Source organism: Symphalangus syndactylus, chromosome 5 (assembly GCF_028878055.3).
Source record: "Symphalangus syndactylus isolate Jambi chromosome 5, NHGRI_mSymSyn1-v2.1_pri, whole genome shotgun sequence".
Classification (NCBI taxonomy): domain Eukaryota; kingdom Metazoa; phylum Chordata; class Mammalia; order Primates; family Hylobatidae; genus Symphalangus; species Symphalangus syndactylus.
In genome coordinates, this window is record NC_072427.2 from 147,132,296 (window position 1) to 147,157,305 (window position 25,010).

General features: G+C 47.9%; 1 protein-coding gene and 1 long non-coding RNA gene across 2 annotated transcripts; one reads left to right on the forward strand and one right to left on the reverse strand.

Moving 5' to 3' along the window:
• Positions 1-141: 141 nt before the first annotated feature.
• LOC134736679 (uncharacterized) lies at positions 142-22,925 on the forward strand. Its single transcript, XR_010120888.1, has 3 exons — positions 142-2,931; positions 21,950-22,077; positions 22,843-22,925. It is a non-coding gene; the product is annotated as an uncharacterized lncRNA (long non-coding RNA).
• LOC134736677 (homeobox protein NANOG-like) lies at positions 15,007-23,032 on the reverse strand. The gene is made up of 4 exons (XM_063639707.1): positions 22,882-23,032; positions 18,973-19,235; positions 16,055-16,141; positions 15,007-15,919 (listed from the first exon to the last, which is right to left on the reverse strand). The coding sequence occupies exons 1-4, from the start codon at positions 22,913-22,915 to the stop codon at positions 15,503-15,505; spliced, it is 801 nt and encodes a 266-aa protein (XP_063495777.1). The 5' UTR covers positions 22,916-23,032; the 3' UTR covers positions 15,007-15,502.
• Between the last annotated feature and the right edge of the window lie 1,978 nt (positions 23,033-25,010).

The window sequence follows — 25,010 nt, forward strand, 5'->3', positions numbered from 1 at the left end:
TCTTGGCCCACTGCAAGCTCCGCCTCCCGGGTTCACGCCATTAGCCCCGAGTAGCTGGGACTACAGGTGCCCGCCACCGCGCCCGGCTAATTTTTTGTATTTTTAATAGAGACAGGGTTTCACCGTGGTCTTGATCTGACCTCGTGATCCACCCTCCTCGGCCTCCCAAAGTTCTGGGATTACAGGCCTGAGCCACCACGCCCGGCCTTGATAAATTATTTTGCTTTCTTTCCCCACTGAGAACTAGGTTTTTTGTTTGTTTCTTGTGTTCTTTTTACTTCCTTCCTCCTCCAGTCTTTTTTTTTTTGGAGATGGAGTTTTGTGCTTATTGCCCAGGCTGGAGTGCAATGGTGTGATCTCAGCTCACTGCAACCTCTGCCTCCTGGGTTCAAGCCATTCTCCCAACTCAGCCTCCCAAGTAGCTGGTATTATAGGCATGCGCCACCACATCCGGCTAATTTTTATATTTTTAGTAGAGACAGGGTTCCACCATGCTGGCCAGGCTGGTTTTGAACTCCTGACCTCAAGTGATCTGCCCACCTCCGCCTTCCCAAAGTGTTGGGATTACAGGCGTGAGCCACCGCACCTGGCCCAGAGTGATCTTTTAAAATTGAATGTTACTCTGCTGCTTAAAGCCTTCCAATTACATCTTACCACTTAAAATAATATCCAGACTCCTTCACCATGAGTAACAAATCTAGTGACCTTAGATCCCAGTTTAAATTGCCTTGATTCATTTTCAAAACTGCCCTATCTGCCTAAAAGCCTTACCTCTGCAATTTCACATCTTGTTATATGCATTTTTTTTTTTTTCTGAGATGGAGCTTCATTCTTGTTACCCAGGATGGAGTGCAATGGTGTGATCTCAGCTCACTGCAACCTCTGCCTCCCGGGTTCAAGCGATTCTCTTGGCTTAGTCTCCCAAGTAGCTGAGACTACAGGCGTAGGCCACCACGCGCGGCTAGTTTTTGTACTTTTAGTAGAGATCGGGTTTCGCCATGTTGACTAGGCTGGTCTTGAACTGGCCTCACGTGATCTGCCCGCCTCGGCCTCCCAACGTTCTGGGATTACAGGCGTGAGCCACCACAACTGGCCCTAAGTGATGTTTATTTAAAGTGTCAGTCTGGGACCTATCAGAAGACAAAAATCACACTTTTTTTTTTTTTTTTTTTTTTTTTTTTACAGGGAAAGAATAATACAAAGAATATGAAGCTATAGGCTGTGTGCGGTGGCTCATGCGTGTAATCTCAGCACTTTGGGAGGCTGAGGTGGGTGGATGACCTGAAGTCAGGAGTTCGAGACCAGTCTGGCCAACATGCTGAAACCCGGTCTCTCCTAAAAATACAAAGAAAAATTATCTGGGCTTGGTGGCAGGCACCTGTAATCCCAGCTGAGGCAGGAGAATCGCTTGACCTGGGGAGGCGGAGATGGCAGTGAACCAAGATCGTACCAGGGCACTCCAGCCTGGGCAATAAGAACAAAACTCCTTTAAAAAAAAAAAAGGTATAAGACAAAATGCAGTTTCCTAGAGCTGAAGGAGATTATCCAAGAAAGGACATACTTGGAAGGAAGGCCACTGCCATCTCCTCAAAACTGAGGTGCACACCTTACTGGAGAATGTAGAGTTGCAGTCTACTGGAGAGCAGAGAAGTCTGGTGGTTTGCCTGGGTCAGTGCTGGTGTGCAGTCCCTGGGCAAGCAGGGAACACACAGCTGGTGACCAGACATGCAGATGTGCAGACGGAGTCGAGGCACCAGAGAGGTAGGAGGCCTGGAGTGTGGCATCCCTGTGGAAAGTGACCACCAGGCGAGGGTGTGGCTGGGGGGGCAGGTCACCACCAAATTTCCTCTCATCTATACTGCTGACCTATGGTGCAGCCACTGGAACCAGCAAGAGAATCCCCCTTCATCCTGCTGTATCCTTCCAGCACCATCTACTGAGAAAGCATTGTTCTTAGTACTCTAAAAAGGAAATGCTTAAAGGAATTCCATCCATTTAAAAGCAGGTATTGAGGGATGAATTCGGAGCTGACAGACAATAAATTGACAACTAGCACAATAAGTGTTAGATGGCTGGGTAGATAATAGTGAGATTTGGTTGAGGGGATTTCCCCCTTCCACACCTCCCAAAGCCACCTGGGCTTTTAGAGAAAATTCAGGTTAAAACTTGTCCCCCACTCCGACGCCCTCCTTTTTTTTTTTTTTGGAATCAAATGTTTGTTGCAGAAACTTGGCCAAGGTTCCCAGTGGCCCCAGATAGTTGAGGTTGGGCTAGGGGGTCGCCTGCTCAGGGCCGGGCAAGTGAGACAAGGAAAAGGTGGAGGGAGCGCCTCCCGGCCTGCAGTGTCAGAGCTGCGAGATTGTTTCAGCCAAGCTGCAGGTGAGGCTTATGCGCCCGCTCCGGCTCCGGTTTCGGCTCCGGCTCCGCGCTGCGGGCCTTCATCGCGCCGTCCTCTCTCATCATGAGCTGTAGATACCCAAAGAATGGCACCGATGAATCATCTAGTAAAAATCTGTCTTTTTGATCGGGGGCCTTCGCTGCACTGGCGTGGCTGAAACTGCGGTTCTCACCAACGTCCACCCTGTTCCTCCCGTTCGCCGCCCTGCCCCCAGCGAGCACCGAGCCTGCCAGCCCCAGACTTGGCGCTGCGGCCGCGACCACCCACCTCCCCACAGTCCAGGCGCCGCATAAGGCCCGGACTGGCGCACGAAGGCGGGGGCGGGGGGTTGCGGAAGTGGGGCGCAAAACTGGAGACCCTGCAAAAAGGCTGGGCCTGGGCCGCGCTGGCTCCCCCGCGAGTCCTCTTCACTGTGCAGTCGTGGGCAGCTGCAGAACCCTGTCATTCTTAGTTAGCTCATCATCACTAATATTCTTTGCTATGACCCAGGATATACCTGGAACCCAGCGACCTTGACCTGCCTTCCAATGCAGGTAAGTGAATTTAACTGCCCTTTCTGTATTGCTCTAGGCTGTGTTACTTGATAGGGTTGACTCAGGAGTTGGGATACATTTCAGGGATTACATTCAATTTTTTTTTTTTTTTTTTTTTTTTTTTTGAGACGGAGTTTCGCTCTTGTTGCCCAGGCTGGAGTGCAATGGCACAATCTTGGCTCACCACAACCTCTGTCTGCCGGGTTCAAGTGATTCTCCTGCCTCATCCTCCCAAGTAGCTCGGATTACAGGCATGCACCACCACGCCTGGTTAATTTTTTGTATTTCTAGTAGAGACGGGGTTTCTCCATGTTGGTTAGGCTGGTCTCGAACTCCCGACCTCAGGTGATCCACCCGTCTCGGCCTCCCAAAGTGCTGGGATTATAGGCGTGAGCCACCGCGCCCGGCCAGACAACCGACTACCTTTAAAAGAACAGAACCACCACAATTTCTTTTCACTTTAACTTTTACCTGTTGGAGACCGGCGTGACCAACGTGGTGAAACCCCATCTCTACTAAAAATACAAAAAACTAGCTGGGTGTGGTGGTGCACGCCTGTAACCCCAGTACTTGGGAGGCTGAGGCAGGAGAATCGCTTGAACCTGGGAGACAGAGGTTTCAGTGAGCCAAGATCGTGGCACTGTACTCCAGCCTGGGCAACAGAGCAAGGTTCTGTCTGAAATAAATAAATAAATAAATAAATAAATAAATAAATAAATAAATAAAATTTTTATTGTATTTTATTTTTATTATTATTATTTTTTTTTGAGTCTCACTCTGTCGCCCAGGCTGGAGTACAGTGGCATGATTTCAGCTCACTGCAACTTCCACCTCCAGGGTTCAAGTGAGTTTCCTGCCTCAGCCTCCCAAGTAGCTGGAATTACAGGTGTGTGACACCACGCCCAGCTAATTTTTGTATTTTTAGTAGAGACAGGGTTTCATCATGTTGGCCAGGCTGGTCTCAAACTCCTGACATCAAGTGATCTGCCCACCTGGGCCTCCTAAAGTGCTGGTATTACAGGTGTGAGCCACCTCACCCAGCCATTTTTATTTTTATTTTTTTCGAGACCACCCAGACTGGGGTGCAGTGTCATGATCTTGGCTCACAGCAACCTCCGCCTCCAGATTCAAGCGATTCTCCTGCCTCAGCCTCCCGAGTAGCTGGGGTTACAAGCATGCACCACCACGCTGGGCTAATTTTTGTATTTTCAGTAGAGACGAGGTTTCACCATGTTGGTGAGGCTGGTCTTGAACTCCTGACCTTAGGTGATCCACCCGCCTCAGCCTCCCAAAGTGCTGGGATTACAGCTGTGAGCCACCGTACCCGGCCTGACTAGTCTTAAAAAAAAAAAAAAAAAAGGCCGGGCGCGGTGGCTCACGCCTGTAATCCCAGCACTTTGGGAGGCCGAGGCGGGCGGATCACGAGGTCAGGAGATCGAGACCATCCTGGCTAACACAGTGAAACCCCGTCTCTACTAAAAATACAAAAAAAAAAAATTAGCCGGGCGAGATGGCGGGCGCCTGTAGTCCCAGCTACTCAGGAGGCTGAGGCAGGAGAATGGCGTGAACCCCGCGGGGCGGAGCCTGCAGTGAGCCGAGATCGCGCCACTGCACTCCAGCCTGGGCGACAGCGAGACTCTGTCTCAAAAAAAAAAAAAAAAAACTTACAGAGCTTTAGAACCTTAACACACAAATGGTAGTTAACCTCAGAGTATAGCTTACAGTTCAAGTGAAGTACAGTTTGTAAATATTTTCTCGTGTAATTGAGTGCTGTGTAGATCTAAAGTACTCTGAAAGATATTTACCTCCAAATTGGAACTCACTTTATTTTTCACTATTCTTTTTTTCTTTTTTTTAGAGACAGGGTCTTGCTCTTGTTGGCCAGGCTGGAGTGCAGTGGCAGGATCTTGGCTCACTGCAACCTCTGCCTCTCAAGTTCAAATGATTCTCCTGCCTCAGCCTCCAGAGTAGTTGGGATTACAGGCGCGTGCCACCACGCCCAGCTAATGTTTGTATTTATTTATTATTATTATTTTTTTGAAACAGAGTCTCACTCTGTTACACAGATTGAAGTACAGTGGCGCCATCTAAGCTCACCACAACCTCCGCTTCCCAGGTTCAAGTGATTCTCCTCCTACCTCAGCCTCCCAAATAGCTGGGATTACAGTCACGTGCCACCACGCCCAGGTAATGTTTGTATTTTTAGGAGAGATGGGGTTTCTCCATGTTGGCCAGGCCAGTCTCAAACACTTGACCTCATATGATCCGCCCGCCTTAGCCTCCCAAAGAGCTGGGATTACAGGTGTAAGCCAATGCGCCCGGCCTATTTTTCACTGTTCTTTTGGAAGATGTAAGTGACATAAGAGGCAGGGTAGGACTGCTGTGGTGGCTCACGCCTGTAATCCCAGCACTTTGGGAGGCCGAGGCAGGTGGATCACCTGAGGTCAGGAGTTGGAGAGCAGCCTCGCCAACATGGCAAAACCCCGTCTCTACTAAAGATACAAAAATTAGCTGGGTGTGGTGGCAGGCACACGTAATTCCAGCTACTCGGAAAGCTGAGGAAGAAGAATCGCTTGAACCCGGGAGGCAGAGGTTGCAGTGAGCCAAGATGGCGCCACTGCACTCCAGCCTGGGAGACAGAGCAAGACTCCGTCTCAAAAAAAAAATAAAAAGAGGCAGAGTATTCTGACCTATAAAACTTTATGAAAAAAAAGGAAAAACGTGTTTTAAAAAAGGCATAATAAAAATACATTGCTAAGGGTTAAGAATAATGATCCTCTCTCTTATCCTGACAAAGACTGATGTGGCCAGGAGTGGTGGCTCACGCCTGTAATCCCAGCACTTTGGGAAGCCGAGGCAGGCAAATCACAAGGTCAGGAGTCTGAGACCAGCCTGACCAACATAGTGAAACCCCATCTCAACTAAAAATACAGTAATTAGCTGGGCGTGGTGGACACGCACCTGTAATCCCAGCTACTCAGGAGACTGAGGTAAGACAACTGCTGGAACCTGGGAGGTGGAGGTTGCAGTGAGCTGAGATCCTGCCACTGCACTCTAAGCTGGGAGACAGAGGGAGATTCCCACTCAGGAAAAAAAAAAAAGACTGATGTGGCAGATACTTAAAACATGGCCTTCCCCCGCCCCCATAGAGGGCAACAACTCTGAGTAAATAAAAGGAGTCACTTTTATTGACATAATGAGGTTAAGAATTGACCATGAACTGTGTGACAGTTGTGTGGACAGCACCAAAAGAACCTAGAGCCTTACATAGCTTGAGGTTAAGCTAAGTATGATTGCAGGCCTGGCACGGGGGCTCACACCTGCAATTCCAACACTTCTACAGGCCAAGGTGGGAGGATTCCTTAAGCCCAGGAGTTTGAGACCAACCTAGGTAACATAGTGAGAGCCTGTCTCCAAAAAAAATAGAAAAAAAAAAAATTAGCCTGTGATCCCAGCTACTAGGGAGACTGAGGTGGATCTGTTAGACCCAAACAGAAAAGGTAACAGTGAGCCATGATCATGCTGTGTCCAGAATTGCTGGGTTCTTGGCCTCACTGACTTCAAGAATGAAGCCACGGACCCTCACAGAGTGAGTGTTACAACTCTTAAGGCAGCACGTCTGGAGTTGTTCATTCCTCCCGGCACAGTCGTGGTCTCGCTGGCTTCAGGTGTGAAGCTGTAGATCTTAATGGTGTTACAGCTCATCAAAGCAGCGTGGATCCAAAGTGTGAGCAGTAACAAGGTTTGTTGCAAAGAACAAAAGAACAAAGCTTCCACAGCCCAGAAAGACACCAGAACGGATTGCCACTGCTAGCTCGAGCAGCCTGCTTTTATTCTCTTATCTGGCCCCACCCACGTCCTGCTGATTGGTAGAGCCGAGTGGTCTGTTTTGACAGGGCGCTGATTGGTGCATTTACCATCCCTGAGCTAGACATAAAAGTTCTCCACGTCCCCATTAGATCAGTTAGATACAGAGTATGGACACAAAGGTTCTCCCAGGCCCCACCAGAGCAGCTAGATAGAGTGTCGACTGGTGCATCCAGACCCTGAGCTAGACGCAGGGTGCTGATTGGTGTATTTACAATCCCTGAGCTAGACATAAAGGTTCTCCACATCTCCACCAGACTCAGGAGCCCAGCTGGCTTCACCCAGTGGATCCTGCACCGGGGCTGCAGGTGGAGCTGCCTGCCAGTCCCGAGCCACGTGCTCGCACTCCTCAGCCCTTCGGTGGTTGATGGGACTGGGCGCAGTAGAGCAGGGGGTGGCGGTCTTCGGGGAGGCTCGGGCTGCACAGGAGCCCATGGAGGGGGTGGGAGGCTCAGGCATGGCGGGCTGCCGGTCCTGAGCCCTGCCCCGCAGGAAGGCAGCTAAGGTCCGGTGAGAAATCAAGCGCAGTGTCGGTGGGTCGGCACTGCTGGGGGAGCCAGTACACTCTCCGCAGCTGCTGGCCTGGGTGCTAAGCCCCTCACTGCCCAGGGCCGGCAGGGCGGGCCGGCTGCTCCGAGGCGGGAGGCCCACCAAGCCTACGCCCACCCGGAACTCCAGCCGGCCCGGAAGCGCCGCACGCAGCCCGGGTTCCCGCCCGCGCCTCTCCCTCCACACCTCCCTGCAAGCTGAGGGAGCCGGCTCCCGCCTTGGCCAGCCCAAAAAAGGGCTCCCACAGTGCAGCGGTGGGCTGAAGGGCTCCTCAAGTGCCGCCAAAGTGGGAGCTCAGGCAGAGGAGGCACGGAGAGCGAGCGAGGGCTGTGAGGACTGCCAGCAAGCTGTCACCTCTCAGTGCCACTACACTCCAGCCTAAGCAACATAGCAAAATGTCTCAAAACAAAACAAAAGTAGGACTGTAGGATTACTGAAAGGCTGAGGAAGGACGAGACTTCAGAAATGAAATTTGGGGCCGGGCGTGGTGGCTCATACCTATAATCACAGCACTTTGGGAGGCTGAGGCAGGCAGATCATGAAGTCAGGAATTCGAAACCATCATGGCCCATATGGTGAAACCCTGTCTCTACTAAAAATAGAAAAATTAGCCAGGTGTGGTGGTGTGCGCCTGTAGTCCCAGCTACTCGGGAGGCTGAGGGAGAAGAATGGCTTGAACCCAGAAGGCGGAGGTTGCAGTGGACCGAGATCACAGCACTGCATTCCCGCCTGGGCGACAGAGCAAGAATCCGCCTCAAAAAAAAAAAAAAAAAAATGCTGCTCAATGAGCCAAAGAGAACTACTTTTGTGGCCAGGAATACCTACCCCTTTGTCTCTCTGATAAGAGCACATTCACACCCATGTTCCAGGTACATCTGTTCTGCAGATTCCTGGCCCTAATTGAATCTCAAATTCTCACCCTTGGTTCTTGTCCTTAGCTCTTGTGACTACACCAGTGTATCAGAGGACATATAAACACTGCTACCCTTTCTACTCCACATGCACCTTATCCTGAATGGATTAATGTATCCCATCTTTTTTTACTGTGTTTTGTGCCATGTATTTAATTGATTTAATATGATTCTAGTATCTTAATTTGATCTGTGAGCTTTTCTGTTTCTTAATAATTTGCTTGGTAGTATCCTTGGAGGTAGTGCTACCATTGCATTGAAGTAATTTCCCAGGTGCTTAACCCTGTACAGTTCTCAAGAACATTTTATTCGAGGACCACAGAGTTTATACCAACTACCCAGAAGCCAGGAATAGCTTAAGGAGAGACTCACCACCAGCAGCTTCTTTTCAATCAAGTTTCACTTCAACCTCACACCCAGGAACCCATTCAAATTCCTACATTTCGGTATCCTTAGTCGAACTAACTTCTTGTGCCAGAAGCTTTTGTCTGTCCCAGTGACTTCTTTCTTTTGCAAATTCCCTTCATCTCCTTCTTGAGTCAAAGCCCACGGGAGCTCCAGGAGGCATGCAATATTTACCAAGGGTCCTCCCCCGTTTTCCTGCCTCTGTCTGGCAGTTGTTTGCCTTTACTTTTAGGTTTGTAGTCACAGCTTGTTTTTTTCCTGTACACACACCAGGTTTTCTGAATGGTAGAATTATTCAGAGTAGAATTAACCTTGTCCTTCACCCGGAGAACTGAGCTTGAAATTCACTAATCAAGGCCTGTATTCCTCCCACTTCTGAGTTTTAAATTTATATTACGAAATTCAGAAAACCCAGGCAAATTCAACCCATGCTTCTCTCCTTCAGGTACAAACTGAAATCGAAATGGCAGCTGAAAAATCAAGAAAATGAATTTTAAGAACTAAAATATGGTAAAGTTACTAAAATATAATGTTGGAAGTAACACACACCTCCTTTTGGGAAAAGAACAAAGAAAGCAAAAATTTCTAGGGGAAAGGAAGAGATGTAAAAAGGAGAGCCTGACTCGTGAACTTATAATTTCCTTTTTGCTTAATCTCCTATCATTATATTTGTTTATATTTTTGGTGATCCGGTGACCTAAAAAGGATAAGCTGAAAAGCCTTAAATTAGGTTGGCACATCTCCGAGTTCTTTTCAAGCCTCTTCTTAAGGTGGCTTATGTATAGTGAATTTTGCTTTAATGTTTATTTGCTGATCTTTCACCTTCTTAGGCATTAAGTTTTTGGACCATAAAGACAACATAGAGCTTACATTTTTTAACTTTAAATCACTTGGCTAATAGTAGTCGGTGATTAGTTCTCATTTAGCCATGAAGTGAGCAGGAACACAAAGAATGGCATTTTTTAATTTTTAAAAACATATCGGCCGGGCGCGGTGGCTCACGCCTATAATCCCAGCACTTTGGGAGGCCAAGGTGGGTGGATCATGAGGTCAGGAGTTCAAAACCAGCCTGGCCAAGATGGCGAAACTCCATCTTTACTAAAAATACAAAAAATTGGCCGGACGTGGTGGCAGGTGCCTGTAATCGCAGCTACTTGGGAGTCTGAGGCAGGAGACTTGCTTGAACCCAGGAGGCACAGGTTGCACTGAGCCCAGATGGCACCACTGCACTCCAGCCTGGGCGACAGAGCGAGACTCTATCCAAAAAAAAAGGCCGGGCACGGTGGCTCAAGCCTGTAATCCCAGCACTTTGGGAGGCCGAGGCGGACGGATCACGAGGTCAGGAGATCGAGACTATCCTGGCTAACACAGTGAAACCCCGTCTCTACTAAAAATATAAAAATGTAGCCGGGCATAGTGGCGGGCGCCTGTAGTCCCAGCTACTCGGGAGGCTGAGGCAGGAGAATGGCGTGAACCTGGGAGGCGGAGCTTGCAGTGAGCAGAGATTGCGCCACTGCACTTCGGCTTGGGCGACAGAGCCAGACTCCATCTCAAAAAAAAAAAAAAAATCAGCCGGCGTGGTGGCTCATGCCAGTAATCCCAGCACTTTGGCAGGCCTATGCGGGCAGATCATCTGAGGTCAGGAGTTCACGACCAGCCTGACCAACATGGAAAAACCCCATCTCTACTAAAAATACAAAATTAGCCAGGCATGGTGGTGCATGCCTGTAATCCCAGCTACTTGGGAGGCTGAGGCAGGAGAATCACTTGAAACGGGGAGGCAGAGGTTGCAGTGAGCCGAGATTGTGCCATTACACTCCAGCCTGGGCAAAAACAGCAAAATTCCGTTTCAAAAAAAAAAAAACAAAAAAACTCTACACCTTAACATTTATTTAAATTGATGTCAAGATGTTAATAGCAGGCCAGGTGCGGTGGCTCACGCCTGTAATCTGAGCACTTTGAGAGGCGGAGGCAGGTGGATCACCTGAGGTCAGGAGTTCGAGACCAGCCTGGCCAACATGGTGGAACTCCCAACTCTACTAAAAAATACAAAAATAAGCCAGGAGTAGTGGCGGGTGCCTGTAATCCCAGCTAGTCGGGAGGCCGACCCAGGAGAATCGCTTGAACCTGGGAGGCGGAGGTTGCAGTGAGCCGAGATCACACCACTGCACTCCAGCCTGGGTGACAGAGCAAGACTCCCTCTCAAAAAAATTAAAAAAAAAATTTTTTTAAATGTTAATAGTTATATATAGTGCTCAAAAATCAAAACAAAAATAAAAGCAACTTAAATTGTAATACATCTGTAATATTTATTGTTACATAATAATTAAAATGAATGAGTCAGATCCAATTTTAGTGTGTAGAAAGTTATCTATGATAGGCCGGGCACAGTGGCTCATGCCTGTAATCTCAGCCCTTTGGGAGGCTGAGGTAGGCGGATCACTTGAGGTCAGGAGTTCAAGACCAGCCTGTCCAAAATGGTGAAACCCCAACTCTACTAAAAATACAAAAATTAGCCAGGTGTGGTGCCTGTAATCCTAGCTACTTGGGAGGCTGTGGCAGGAGAATCGCTTGAACCCAGGAGGCAGAGGTTGCAGTGAGTGGAGATCGTGCCACTGCACTCCAGCCTGGGCAACATCTCAAAAAAAAAAAGTAAATAATACAAAAGTTTGTTGGGCCTAGTGGTTCACGCCTGTAGTCTGAGCTATTTGGGAGGCTGAGGCAGGAGAATTCCTTGAATCCGGGAAGTAGAGGCTGCAATGAGCTGAGATGGCACCACTGAACCCCAGTTTGGGCAGCAGAGCCAGATCTTGTCTTTTTTTTTTTTTGAGACAGAGTTTGCTCTTGTTGCCCAAGCTAGAGTGCAATGGTGCAATCTCAGCTCACTGCAACCTCTGCCTCCCAGGTTCAAGTGATTCTTCTGCCTCAGCCTCCCGAGTAGCTGGGATTACAGGCGCATGCCACCACACCAGGCTAATTTCTTGTACTTTTAGTAGACACAGGATTTCACCATGTTGGCCAGGTTGGTCTCGAACTCCTGACCTCAGATGATCCAGCAGCCTTGGCCTCCCAAAGTGCTGGGATTACAGGCATGAGCCACCCTGCCTGGCCAAGACCCTGTCTTTAAAAAAAAAAAAAAAAAAAAACCCAGGCACAGTGGCTCATGCCTGTAATCCCAGCACTTTGGGAGGCCGAGGCAGGTGGATCACCTGAGGTCAGGAGTTCAAGACCAGCCTGGCCAACATGGTGAAACCTTGTGTCTACTAAAAATAGAAAAATTAGCCAGGCATGGTGGCACACACCTGTAGTCCCAGCTACTCCAAAGGCTGAAGCAGGAGAATCACTTGAACCTGGGAGGCAGAGGTTGCAGTGAGCCAAGATCCTACCACTGCACTTCCGCCTGGGTGACAGAGTGAGACTGTTTTCTTTGGTTTCTTTTTTTTTTTTTTTTTTTTTCTGAGCTGGAGTCTCACTCTCCACCAGGCTGGAGTGGGGTGGTGCGATTTCAGCCCACTGCCATTTCCACCTCCAGAGTTTATGCGATTCTCCTGCCTCTGCCTCCTAAGTAGCTGAGATTAAAGGTGTGAGCTACCGCATCCGGCTAATCTTTGTATTTTTAGCAGAAATGGGGTTTCACCATATTTGGCCGGGATGGTCTTGAACTCCTGACCTCAAGTGATCCGCCTGCCTCAGTCTCCCAAAGTGCTGGGATTGCAGGTGTGAGCCACTGCGCACAGCCTTTCTTTGGTTTCTTGGTGGCTGTGGGTTTTACTACCTTCTGCCCTAGGTCTTCCCCTCAACTTGAATATTGACCTATTGGATGTAGGAAACAAGTCGTATTTCCATTAATGGTTAATTTCCAAAAGCAAATTAAACAGTGAAAACCAGACACCAATCTCCTTTTTTTCTCTCATGTCTTACTTCCTTTCTTCAGTCCCCAGCTTGATGCTTTCAACATAAGAGATGCTTCAAGCCTATGTGCAACTCAAAATCTTCCCTCTCGCAGATCCCAGACCTCAAGTCAGGCATCTTTCCTCAGCCTCTCAGTAACCCTGCAGTCATACTTAACATCCTCCAAACCGGGGAAGGCCCTGTAGGTTCCATCAGTGCTGCCCACACAGCCATCACACACGTCTTAACTCCCACCAAGTCCCTGAACAATTCCTATGCTCATTAGGTCAGTAAAACCGGTTCCATTATCTACTCAAGATTATCCTTTTGGCAGGTGGAGGGTGGTATCTACCACGTGATGATGATGTTATCCTTATCATCCGGATAGCAGAAATATAAACTACCCCCATGCTTTGTAGCCGCACTTAATCTGAAGCAAAGAGAAGCCAGAGGCCGGGCGCGGTGGCTTACACTTGTAATCCCAGCACTTTGGGAGGCCGAGGCGGGCAGATCATGAGGTCAGGAGATCAAGACCATGGTGAAACCCCGTCTCTACTAAAAATACAAAAAAAAAATTAGCCCGGCGTGGTGGCCGGCGCCTGTAGTCCCAGCTACTCGGAGGGGCTGAGGCAGGAGAATGGCGTGAACCCGGGAGGCGGAGCTTGCAGTGAGCCAAGATTGCGCCACTGCACTCCAGCCTGGGCGACAGAGCGAGACTCCGTCTCAAAAAAAAAAAAAAAAAAGAGAAGCCAGATATTTTTTCCAAAATGTCTAGGCTCTGAATTACCACTTAATATTTCCTCAAATTTACTGGAGCTTCATTATCTGTCCTTTGTAAGCACCAATAATTTTATTAAAGTTAGTGACACAGCATCTTAAAAAAAAAAAAAAAAAAGGCCAAGCGCGGTGGCTCACACCTGTAATCCCAGCACTTTGGGAGGCAGAGGCAGGCAGATCACTTGAGGTCAGGAATCTCACTCTGTTGCCCAGGCTGGAGTGCAGTGGTGCGATCCTAGCTCACTACAACCTCCTGCAACAAATTTTTGTATTTTTAGTAGAGACCATGTTTCGCCATGTTGGCCAGGCTGGTCTTGAACTCCTCACCTTGCGTGATCCACCCAGTTCAGCCTCCCAAAGTGCTGGGATTATAGGCCTGAGCCACCTTGCCCACCCACTTACTCAATTCTATCCATTTTTTGAGGCAGGGGACTCACAGTTGCCCAGCCTGCTGGAGTGAACCCTTCAGGGCTCAAGCGATCTTCCTGCTTCAGCCTCTCAAGTAGCTGGGACTACAGGCATGGGCCACCACGTTCAGCTTTTTCTATCTATTTCTTTTTTTTTTTTTTGGAGACGGAGTCTCACTCTGTCACCCAGGCTGGAGTGCAGTGGCGCAATCTCGGCTCACTGCAAGCTCCGCCTCCCGGGTTCACGCCATTCTCCTGCCTCAGCCTCTCCGAGTAGCTGGGACTACAGGCGCCCGCCACCACGCCCGGCTAATTTTTTGTATTTTTAGTAGAGACGGGGTTTCACCGTGGTCTCGATCTCCTGACCTCGTGATCCGCCCACCTCGGCCTCCCAAAGTGCTGGGATTACAAGCGTGAGCCACCACGCTCGGCCTTTTCTGTCTATTTCTAAGATAGCAGTGTTCTCAGCTAATTTACTCCCCCACCCCAACCAAAAACGTAACAAAGATTTATGTTTAAGCTGTATTTTTACTGATTGAAACACTAGGAGAAATCAGGCCAAAGTCAACTGAAGGAAAAATGGTTGTTTTATTCATTAGTACTTAAATCAGCCGAAGTAGTACTGATGCCATTATAATGCAGTAAACACAAGACCTCTTTCCACAAATATTAGCCATAACCAACAAAATACGGGCTATAGTAAAACAGAGCCAAAAAGGGCTGAGGAAATCAATGAAGTAGTAACAGCTTAACCCTTCACCCTTCACCTCAATAGAGTTTTTATTTTATTTTGACATGGAGTCTGGCTCTGTCATCCGGGCTGGATTGCTGTGGCACCATCTTGGCTCAGCCTCCCGAGTAGCTGGGATTACCGGCGCCTGCCACCACGCCCAGCTAATTTTTGTATTTTAGTAGAGACGGGGTTTCACCATGTTGGCCAGACTGGTCTTGAATTCCTAACCTGAGGTGATCTGCCTACCTTGGCCTCCCAAAGTGCTGGGATTACAGGCGTGAGCCACCGCACCCGGCCTCAAGAGAGTTTTTAAAAAAATAAACAAAGCCTCCCAATTCCAAACAATAGGAATATATCTTCATCACACCGATTTGTACTTTTCTTTTTCTTTTCTTTTTTTTTTTTTTGAGACGGAGTCTCGCTCCGTAGCCCCAGCTGGAATGCAGTGGCGCCATCTTGGCTCACTGCAAGCTCCGCCTCCCGAGTTCATGCCCATTCTCCTGCCTCAGCCCCCCGAGTAGCTGGGACTACAGGCGCCTGCCACCATGCCCGGCTAATTTTTTTGTATTCTTTAGTAGAGACGGGGTTTCACCGTGTTAGCCAGGATGGTCTCGATCTCCTGACATCATGATCCGCCTGCCTTGGCCTCCCAAAGTGCTGGGATTACAGACGTGAGCCATCGTGCCCGGCTTATTTCTTATTCTTGAGGTTAGATTCCAAACCCTAAAGATACCCAAACTAGTATTAGATCTACTTATCTATAGCCAGAGACAGCTTCTATGAAGTTGTCTTTAGCAGCCAAGGTTATTAAAATATCTTTTCTCAGGGAAGATCCAATAGGAAAAAAGAAAGAAACCTCTCTGATTAGGCTCCAACCATACTCCACCCTCCATGAGATTGACTGGATAGGCACAATGGAAACCAGAACACATAGTTTCCATACAAGAAAAATCCTATGAGGGATGGGAGGAGGGGAGAGGAAGGATTCAGCCAGTGTCCAGACTGAAATTGAGTATCAGTTTCACTCATCTTCACACATCTTCAGGTTGCATGTTCGTGGAGTAGTTTAGGAATAAATCCGTGTTTTGTGGAGTACTAAAATACCTAGCGGTCTGCTGTATTACATGAAGGCCTTCCCCAGCAGCTTCCAAGGCAGCCTCCAAGTCACTGGCAGGAGAATTTGGCTGGAACTGCATGCAGGACTGCAGAGATTCCTCTCCACAGTTATAGAAGGGACTGTTCCAGGCCCGATTGTTCCAGGATTGGGTGCACCAGGTCTGAGTGTTCCAGGAGTGGTTGCTCCAGGACTGGATGTTCTGGGTCTGGTTGCTCCAGGATGAATTGCTCCAGGTCTGGTTGCTCCACATTGGAAGGTTCCCAGTCGCGTTCACCAGGCATCCCTGGTGGTAGGAAGAGTAGAGGCTGGGGTAGGTAGGTGCTGAGGCTTTCTGAAAGAGAAGGAGGGATTAACAGAAAGGGTACAAGGACAACCAGAACTGTCTGTGACTGGAGTTGTGTGTTTCAGGGATGGACAAGATTGAAAGATCACTAAAAGGAAAGAACAGAATAAAGTTTCCTGTTACCTGAGTCACACCATTGCTATTCTTCAGCCAGTTGTTTTTCTGCCACCTCTTAGATTTCATTCTCTGGTTCTGGAACCAGGTCTTCACCTGCAGGAAAAAATGACAGGAATTACAAAATATTAGTAATACAGATGTACTTTGAATCAAAGAATATTACTAACTTTTATTCCTGGCCGGGCACCATGTCTCACACCTGTAATCCCAACACTTAGGGAAGCCAAGGTGGGCGAATTGCTTAAGCCCAGGAGTTCACGCCAGCCTCACCAAAATGGTGAAATCCTGTCTTTACAGAAATTTAAAAAATTAGCCAGGCATATGCAGTGGCTCACGCCTGTAATCACAGCACTTTGGGAGGCCGAGGTGGGCAGATCATGAGGTCAGGAGATCAAGACCATCCTGGCTAATACGGTGAAACTCCGTCTCTACTAAAAATACAAAAAAAAAAAAAAAAAAAAAAATTAGCTGGGCGTGGCGGCGCATGCTGGTAGTCCCAGCTACTCGGGAGGCTGAGGCAGGAGAATGACTTGAACCCGGGAGGCGGAGCTTGCAGGGAGCCGAGATTGCGCCACTGCGTTCCAGCCTGGGCGACAGAGCGAGACTCCGTCTCAAAAACATAAAATAAAGTAAAAAATTAGCCCGGCATAATGGTGTGTGCCTATGGTCCCAGCTACTCAGGTGCGGAGATGGAAGGATCACTTGCACCTGGGAGGTGGAGGTTGCAGTGAGCCAAGATTGCACAGCTGCATTCCAGCCTGGGCAACAGAGAAAGACTGTCTTAAAAAAAAGAAAAAGAAAAAAGAGGAATGAAATTTTTGATAGAAAATAAGGGCTAAAAGCAAAAGAAGCTGGAGGCTGCTGGCAGGAAGAAAAAAAGGAAAAAGAAGAGATAGTTTTTATTTTAATGAGAACCAGTGTAAGTTAGGAATTCTCCTGACCTGGAAAGTGGAATTATGTAATTCTTTTTTTCTTTCTTTCTTTCTTTCTTTCTTTTTTTTTTTTTTTGAGACGGAGTCTCGCTCTCTCACCCAGGCTGGAGTGCAGTGGCGGGATCTCGGCTCACTGCAAGCTCCGCCTCCCGGGTTCACGCCATTCTCCTGCCTCAGCCTCTCCGAGTAGCTGGGACTACAGGCGCCCGCCACCACGCCCGGCTAATTTTTTTGTATTTTTAGTAGAGACGGGGTTTCACCGTGGTCTCGATCTCCTGATCTCGTGATCCGCCCGCCTCTGCCTCCCAAAGTGCTGGGATTACAAGCGTGAGCCACCGCGCCCGGCTCTTTTTTTTTTTTTTTTGAGGCAGAGTCTTGCCCTTTCGCCCAGGCTGGAGTGCAGTGGCAAGATCTCGGCCCACTGCAACCTCCACCTCATGGGTTCAAGCAATTCTCCTGCCTCAGCCTCCTGAGTAGCTGGGATTACAGGCAACCACTACCACGCCCGGCAATTTTTTGTATTTTTAGTATAGACGGGGGTTTCACCATGTTGGCGAGGCTGGTCTTGAACTCCTGATCTCAGGGGATCTGCCTGCCTTGGCCTCCCAAAGTGCTGGGATTACAGGTGTGAGCCACTGTGCCCGGCCCATAATTCTTTTTGATTAAGGAAACATTGGGAAGATTTTCACAATATTGGCCTGTGCAAGAAAAGAAAGTGTTTAAATTATATCACATTCACATAATAGATATTTAATGAAAGAAAGAGGTGAAGAACCTTCCGATGTGGAGCAACCAGACCTGGAGCAATTCAACCTGGAGCAACCAGACCCAGAACATCCAGTCCTGGAGCAACCACTCCTGGAACACTCAGACCTGGTGCACCCAATCCTGGAACAATCGGGCCTGGAACAGTCCCTTCTATAACTGTGGAGAGGAATCTCTGCAGTCCTGCATGCAGTTCCAGCCAAATTCTCCTGCCAGTGACTTGGAGGCTGCCTTGGAAGCTGCTGGGGAAGGCCTTCATGTAATACAGCAGACCGCTAGGTATTTTAGTACTCCACAAAACACGGATTTATTCCTAAACTACTCCACGAACATGCGACCTGAAGATGTGTGAAGATGAGTGAAATTGGTATTACTCAATTTCAGTCGGGGCACTGGCTAAATCCTTCCTCTCCCCTCCTCCCATCCCTCATAGGATTTTTCTTGTATGGAAACTACGTGTTCTGGTTTCCATTATGCCTATCCAGTCAATTTGACAGAGGGTGGGGTATGGTTGGAGCCTAATTAGAGAGGTTTCTGTCTTTTTTCCTATTGGATCTTCCTGGAGAAAAGACATTTTAATAACCTTGGCTGTTAAGGACAACTTGATAGAAGCTGTCTCTGGCTATAGATAAGTAGGTCTAATACTAGTTTGGATATCTTTAAGGTTTAGAATCTAACCTCAAGTATAAGAAATAAAGTACAAAGTGGTGTGATGAAGATATGTTCCTATTGTTTGGAATTGGGAGGCTTTGTTAATTTTTTTAAAAACTCTATTGAGGCCGGGCACGGTGGCTCATGTCTGTAATCCCAGCACTTTGGGAGGCCAAGGTAGGCAGATCACCTCAGGTTAGGAGTTCAAGACCAGTCTGGCCAACATGGTGAAACCCCATCTCTACTGAAATACAAAAATTAGCTGGGCGTGGTGGCAGGCGCCTGTAATCCCAGCTACTCGGGAGGCTGAGGCAGTGAGCCGAGATTGTGCCACAGTGAATCCAGCCTGGATGACAGAGCCCCAGACTCCATCTCAAAATAAAATAAAATAAAAACTCTATTGAGGTGAAGTTTGAAGGGTTAAGCCATAACATATCTCATCTCCATACTTAAATTATTTGCAAGAGGGGGTGTGCTGACACATACCACACACATCTACATGCATCCACAGAGATCTTAGCCATGCAAATTAGTCCAATTTTTGTTCACCTTATTGCAACGACAAAACAAGCCTACCTGTTTGTAGCTGAGGTTCAGGATGTTGGAGAGTTCTTGCATCTGCTGGAGGCTGAGGTATTTCTGTCTCTGAAATCTATCATTGAGTACACACAGCTGGGTGGAAGAGAACACAGTTCTGGTCTTCTGTTTCTTGACCGGGACCTTGTCTTCCTTTTTTGTGGCACTCTTCGCTGCAGCAGTGGGCTGTTTGCCTTTGGGACTGGTGGAAGAATCAGGACTGTCCTGAATAAGCAGATCCATGGAGGAAGGAAGAGGAGAGACTGTTGGGAACAAATAAAAGGATGCTTTTCTTTAAAACTTTTTTCAAATATTAAAATATCCTATTAAAAAAATTGTTTTCAAAGTACTTTGATAATCCCCACTACCCCAGATCTAAGTAATAAGCACCTTCTTATGTATTTATTTATTTAGAGACAGAGTCTTGCTCTGACGCCCAGGCTGGAGTGCAGTAGGGTGATCTCCGCTCACTGCAACCTCCGCTTCCCAGGTTCAAGAGATTCTCGTCGGGGGCGGTGCCTCACGCCTGTAATCCCAGCACTTTGGGAGGCCAAGGCAGGTGGATCACCTGAGGTCAGGAGTTCAAGACCAGCCTGACCAACATGGAGAAACCCCGTCTCTACTAAAAATACAAAATTAGCCTGGCGTGGTGACACATGCCTGTTAGTCCCAGCTACTTGGGAGGCTGAGGCAGGAGAATCACTTGAACCTGTGAGGTGGAGGTTGCGGTGAGCCGAGTTCGCGCCATTGCACTACAGCCTGGGCAACAACAGCAAAACTCTGTCTCAAAAAGAAAAAAAAAAGAGATTCTCATACCTCAGTTTCCTGAGTAGGAGTGATTACAGGCACTCGCTACCATGCCTAGCAAATTTTTTTGTATTTTTAGTAGACAGTGTTTCACCATGTTGGGCAGGCTGATACTGAGCTCCTGACCTTCAGTGATCTAGCCGCCTTGGCGTCCAAAAGTGCTGGGATTACAGGTGTGAGACACTGAGCCCGGCCATTAAGCACCTTCTTTTTTTTTTTTTTTTTTTTTGAGACAAAGTCTCACTCTGTTGCCCAAGCTGGAGTGCAGTGGCGCAATCTCGGCTGGCAGCAACCTCCACCTCCCGGGTTCAAGCGATTCTCCTGCCTTAGTCTCCCAAGTAGCTGGGGTTACAGGCTCACGCCACCATGTCCGGCTAATTTGCCTGTATTTTTAGTAGAGACAGGGTTTCACTGTGTTGGCCTGGCTGGTCTTGAACTCCTGACCTCGTGATCTGCCCGCCTAGGCCTCCCGAAGTGCTGGGATTACAGGCGTGAGCCACTGCGCCCAGCCCATGACAAGCATCTTCTTTTTTTTTTTTTTTTGTGAGACGGAGTCTCGCTCTGTCGCCCAGACTGGAGTGCAGTGGTGCAACCTCAGCTCACTGGCAACCTCCACCTCCTAGGTTCAAGCAATTCTCCTGCCTCAGCCTCCCGAGTAGCTGGGAGTATAGGCGCACGCTGCTATGCCCGGCTAATTTTTTGTATTTTAGTAGAGATGGGGGTTTCACGGTGTTGCCCAGGCTGGTCTTGAACTCCTGAACTCTGGCAATCTGTTCGCCTCGGCCTCCCAAAGTGCTAGGATTACAACAGTGAGCCACCACACCCAGCCAATAAGCACCTTCTTAACCAACCCTGGACACTTCGGCAAGCTTTGTACATGTTAATCCAAGAAGTCTTATCAGTATTTTGCACATAGTGGACCGAGTTGGGAGAGATCTGTAATGGCAGGGCCAATGTCATTGCTAAGCGGGGATACCACTTTTTACTTTAAATTGATGCTCAAAAGCCCACACACTGGCTATTAATAGGTCAGAACAGAGATCCACCAATTCCCCCCTATTGCATCTCACCCTAAATCACTTTCTGTTTATGATCTTCATCGCCACCTACGTGATTTTTTAAATGACATGAATCTGGGGATCCTATATAACCAGCATCTCGGCTGGGCGTGGTGACTCACACCTGTAATCCCAGCACTTTGGAGGGCGGAGGCGGGCAGGTCACTTGAGGTCAGGAGTTCAAGACCAGTGTGGCCAACATGGTGAATTCCCATCTCTACTACAAATTACAAAAATTAGCTGGGAGTGGTGGCACAAGACTGTAATCCCAGCTACTAGGGAGGCTGAGGCAGGAGAATCACTTGAACGGAGGAGGTGAGGGTTGCAGTGAGCCGATGTCGCACCACTGCACTCCAGCCTAGGCAGCAGAATGAGACTGTGTCTTTTTTTTTTTTTTTTTTTTTGAGACAGTTTCCCTCTGTCGCCCAGGCTGGAGTACAATGGTGCAATCCCAGCTCACTGCAACCTCCGCCTCCCGGGTTCAGGTGATTCTCCTGCCTCAGCCTCTGGAGGAGCTGGGATTACAGGCGCCTGCCACGACGCCCAGCTAAGTTTTTTGTATTTTTAATAGAGACAGGGTTTCACCAGGTTACCCAGGCTGGTCTCGAACTCCTGACCTCAGGTGATCCACCTGCCTCGGCCTCCCAAAGTGCTGGGATTACAGGCATGAGCCACCATGCCTGGCCCAATATTGTGTCTTAAAAAATAAAAAATAAAGCCAGCAACTCACTGCCCAGCTCTCAATGCTAGAACCAGCAGGATATGTGAATTTTGATAGACTTCTGTTTCAATCCAGGACTTCCCTTTACTAGCTCTCTCCAAAGAGTTTATTAAAATAAGGAAACCAATTAAAATGGTCTAGCATAGGGCCTGGCATATACTGATTTTGTAACTAAAGTTGGCTCATTTTTAAATTTTTGAAAACTACTGAAAAATTGATTTTCAAAAGAGTGGTAGCGGCTTTATGAGTATCCTGAGTATCCTCCACCCCTTGCAGCTACCAGGCAGAAGCATGAGTACTAGCACAGGTTTTGAAGCCAAACTGGACTTCTAGCTACGTTCTGTTTGACTGTCAGTAGATTAAACTTTCTGGAATTATCTTTACCATAAAGTTGGGTCAACACTTCCCAGGACTTACGAGAAGTAATCATAGGAGGTGCTTCCAAACTCAGAGCTGCCCAGTAACATCCACAAACCCAGAGAATGGAGAAGAGACAGCTGTTACTGACATAGAAAGAAGGTAATTACATACATTATATATTAATTACAGAAATCTCACCATGATTTGCCATGCCATTTTTGGCAAAACAAAAGAATCATGCTTATCCCTGAGCTATGATGTTAGGTCTTCTGGTTAATTAGCAATAAATCTGCTATAGCTGTGTGTCCAGTGCTATGTGAAGATGTACACATCACCTTCATTTAACTATAATGATACATTTTTTTTGTTTTTGAGACGGAGTCTCGCTCTGTCACCCAGGCTGGAGTGCAGTGGCGCAATCTCGGCTCACTGCAAGCTCCGCCTCCCAGGTTCACGTGCCATTCTCCTGCCTCAGCCTCCCGAGTAGCTGGGACTACAGGTGCCCTCCACCATGCCCGGCTAATTTTTTGTATTTTTAGTAGAGTTGGGATTTCACCGTGTTAGCCAGGACGGTCTCGATTTCCTGACCTTGTGATCCACCCACCTTGGCCTCCCAAAGTGCTGGGATTACAGGCGTGAGCCACCGTGCCCAGCCAATGATCCATTTTTGTTTCCACCATGCCTAAGCCCATAGGTTCTCAAATTTACTGCATATTGTTCAAATGCCGAATTCTGTGTCCTTCAACTCAGTGCACACTCCTGAGACCTGGGACATAGTTCAAAGGGCAGGTGCCACCAAATTACAATTGAAAAAAGGGGTTTCCAGAGGATTAGTTGATAATAACACTTGCTTATAGTAATGGGGTATTATTGCTCAAGAGTGAAATGATCCATTAACCCTCTCTCCTTCCCTTTTCTCTTAAGGAACTTGGCCTTTCTTTCAAGGATAAATTTCTTTCTTACCAGTCTCTGTGTGAGGTATCTCAGCAGAAGACATTTGCAAGGATGGATTGCTTTCTTCAGGCCCACAAACCACATGTATAGGTGACCAGTCTTTACAGTCAGATGCTTCAGAGCAAGGCAGGCTTTATGGACAAGCTGGATCCACACTCATGTCATTATTGGGGAAGAGTGGGAAAAATTTAAGAGCTGGACTGGAAAAAAGGCTAAGATGGCTTTAAGACTTTTTTCTGGAAGATCTTAGAGAAATATGACCTCCAGAAGCGAAAGTATCAAGAAGTTGTGATGAAGTGAGTCGCCTCCACAATAACAGGAGGAAACCAGCTCAGTCTAGAAAAACGCTAAAGTCCTGGAATCTCTAGATTTATAATGAAGGCTCTATCACCCTTAGACCCACCACTCCTGGGGGGGACACGCCCCCACCCTTGTGAATTCTCTGTTAATCCCGTCTGCCAGTCTCACCAAGGCCATTGTAATGCAAAAGTGGCTACAGAGTAACCCAGACTAGGTGGGGAACTAGAAAACCGGGCAACAGAACCTGAAGACAAACCCAGCAATAAATACTTCGAGGTTCACCACGTTTCCAACTTTTAAATCAGGAATGATGATATTGTCATGTCTTTCAACATTACCCCATGCCCATCTTGTGTGTTTCGGTTTATTTGTTTGTTTGTTTTTTTGAGGTGAGAGGGAGGTATGTTTTCCAAAGGAATAAAGTTTTTAGAGTTGGGTTCCAGCACTAACATTTATGGACATAAATGGTCTAAAGGGGCCGGGTGCTGTGGTTTACGCCTGTAATCCCAGCACTTTGGGAGGCCAAGGCGGGCGGATCACGAGGTCAGGGGATGGAGACCATCCTGGCTAACACAATGAAACCCCGTCTCTACTAAAAATACAAAAAAATAGCTGGCTGTGGTAGCATGGACCTGTAGTCCCAGCTACTCAGGAGGCTGAGGCAGGAAAATCGCTTGAACCCGGGAGGCAGAGGTTGCAGTGAGCTGAGATCGCGCCACTGCACTCTAGCCTGGGAGACGGAGTGAGACTCCATCTCAAAAAAAAAAAAAAAAAAAAAGTCTAAAGTTTTCCATTTTCCTTTCTATTCCCAAACCTAACATTCAAGAAACCTGGCCAGGTGCGAAGGTTCACACCTGTAATCCCAGCACTTTGGGAGACTGAGGTGGGCGAATAACTCTGAGGTCAGGAGTTCGAGATCAGCCTGGCCAACATGATGAAACCCCGTCTCTACTAAAACATACAAAAAAATTAACCGGGCTGTAGTGGCACACACCTGTAATCCCAGCTACTCGGGGGGGCTGAGGCAGGAAAGTTGCTTGAACCCAGGAAGCAGAGGTTGCAGTGAGCCGAGATTGTGCCACTGCACTCCAGTCTGGGTGACAGTGAGACTCCGTCTCGAAAAAACAAAAAAAAGAAATAAACGTAAGTTTTCTTTCTCTTTTCCAGTTTCCCAAACAGAAAAGTAAACTCTTAGCAAATCCCAATTACGTAATTTTTGAAGACACAACTCCGACTCATTCTCCTCTGCACTCCGCTCCTGGGTCTGCACCAGGAGCAGCTGGCTTTGCTCCTACACAAGCTGACTTTTGTTCACAATGCAAAGACTCCAACTGTTGAGAGTAGAAACATTGCTGGGTGTGAAGCCAGGAGATGAAATGCAGCATATCTTTTTTCTTCTCAAACCTCCATTCTGGAGAAGAGTCAGAATGGGGGCGTCGGGGAATAGTTAAGTGGAACTAGCTACATCATGCTTCAGGCAGGTAGTCCATGTCTCATTAGAAATAGGATGACTTCTTTAAAAAAGGGAAAAACTTGCCCTCCTGTCTTTCTTAATCAGCACAGTTTGTTAAGTGGGGGCTGTCAAGGCCACCAAGACTCACCGAGGCTGAGCTTGCCCGAAGCTGTCCAAAGGGCAGCTACCAGAAACTTTGTTCTTTGCTGAAGGGGGACTTTGCATAAAAGCCTGAGCTGAATTCCCCCATCCCCCGCTCCCTGTCCCATTGTGTCTAGGGTAAGAGCCTCCGGAGTGAAAGACCAAAGGGAAGGGGGTTGGTGGCTTGAAGGCCAACTTACTATGTTCTTTGCCAAGGAAAGCAATTTGAATAAAGTTGAGGTTT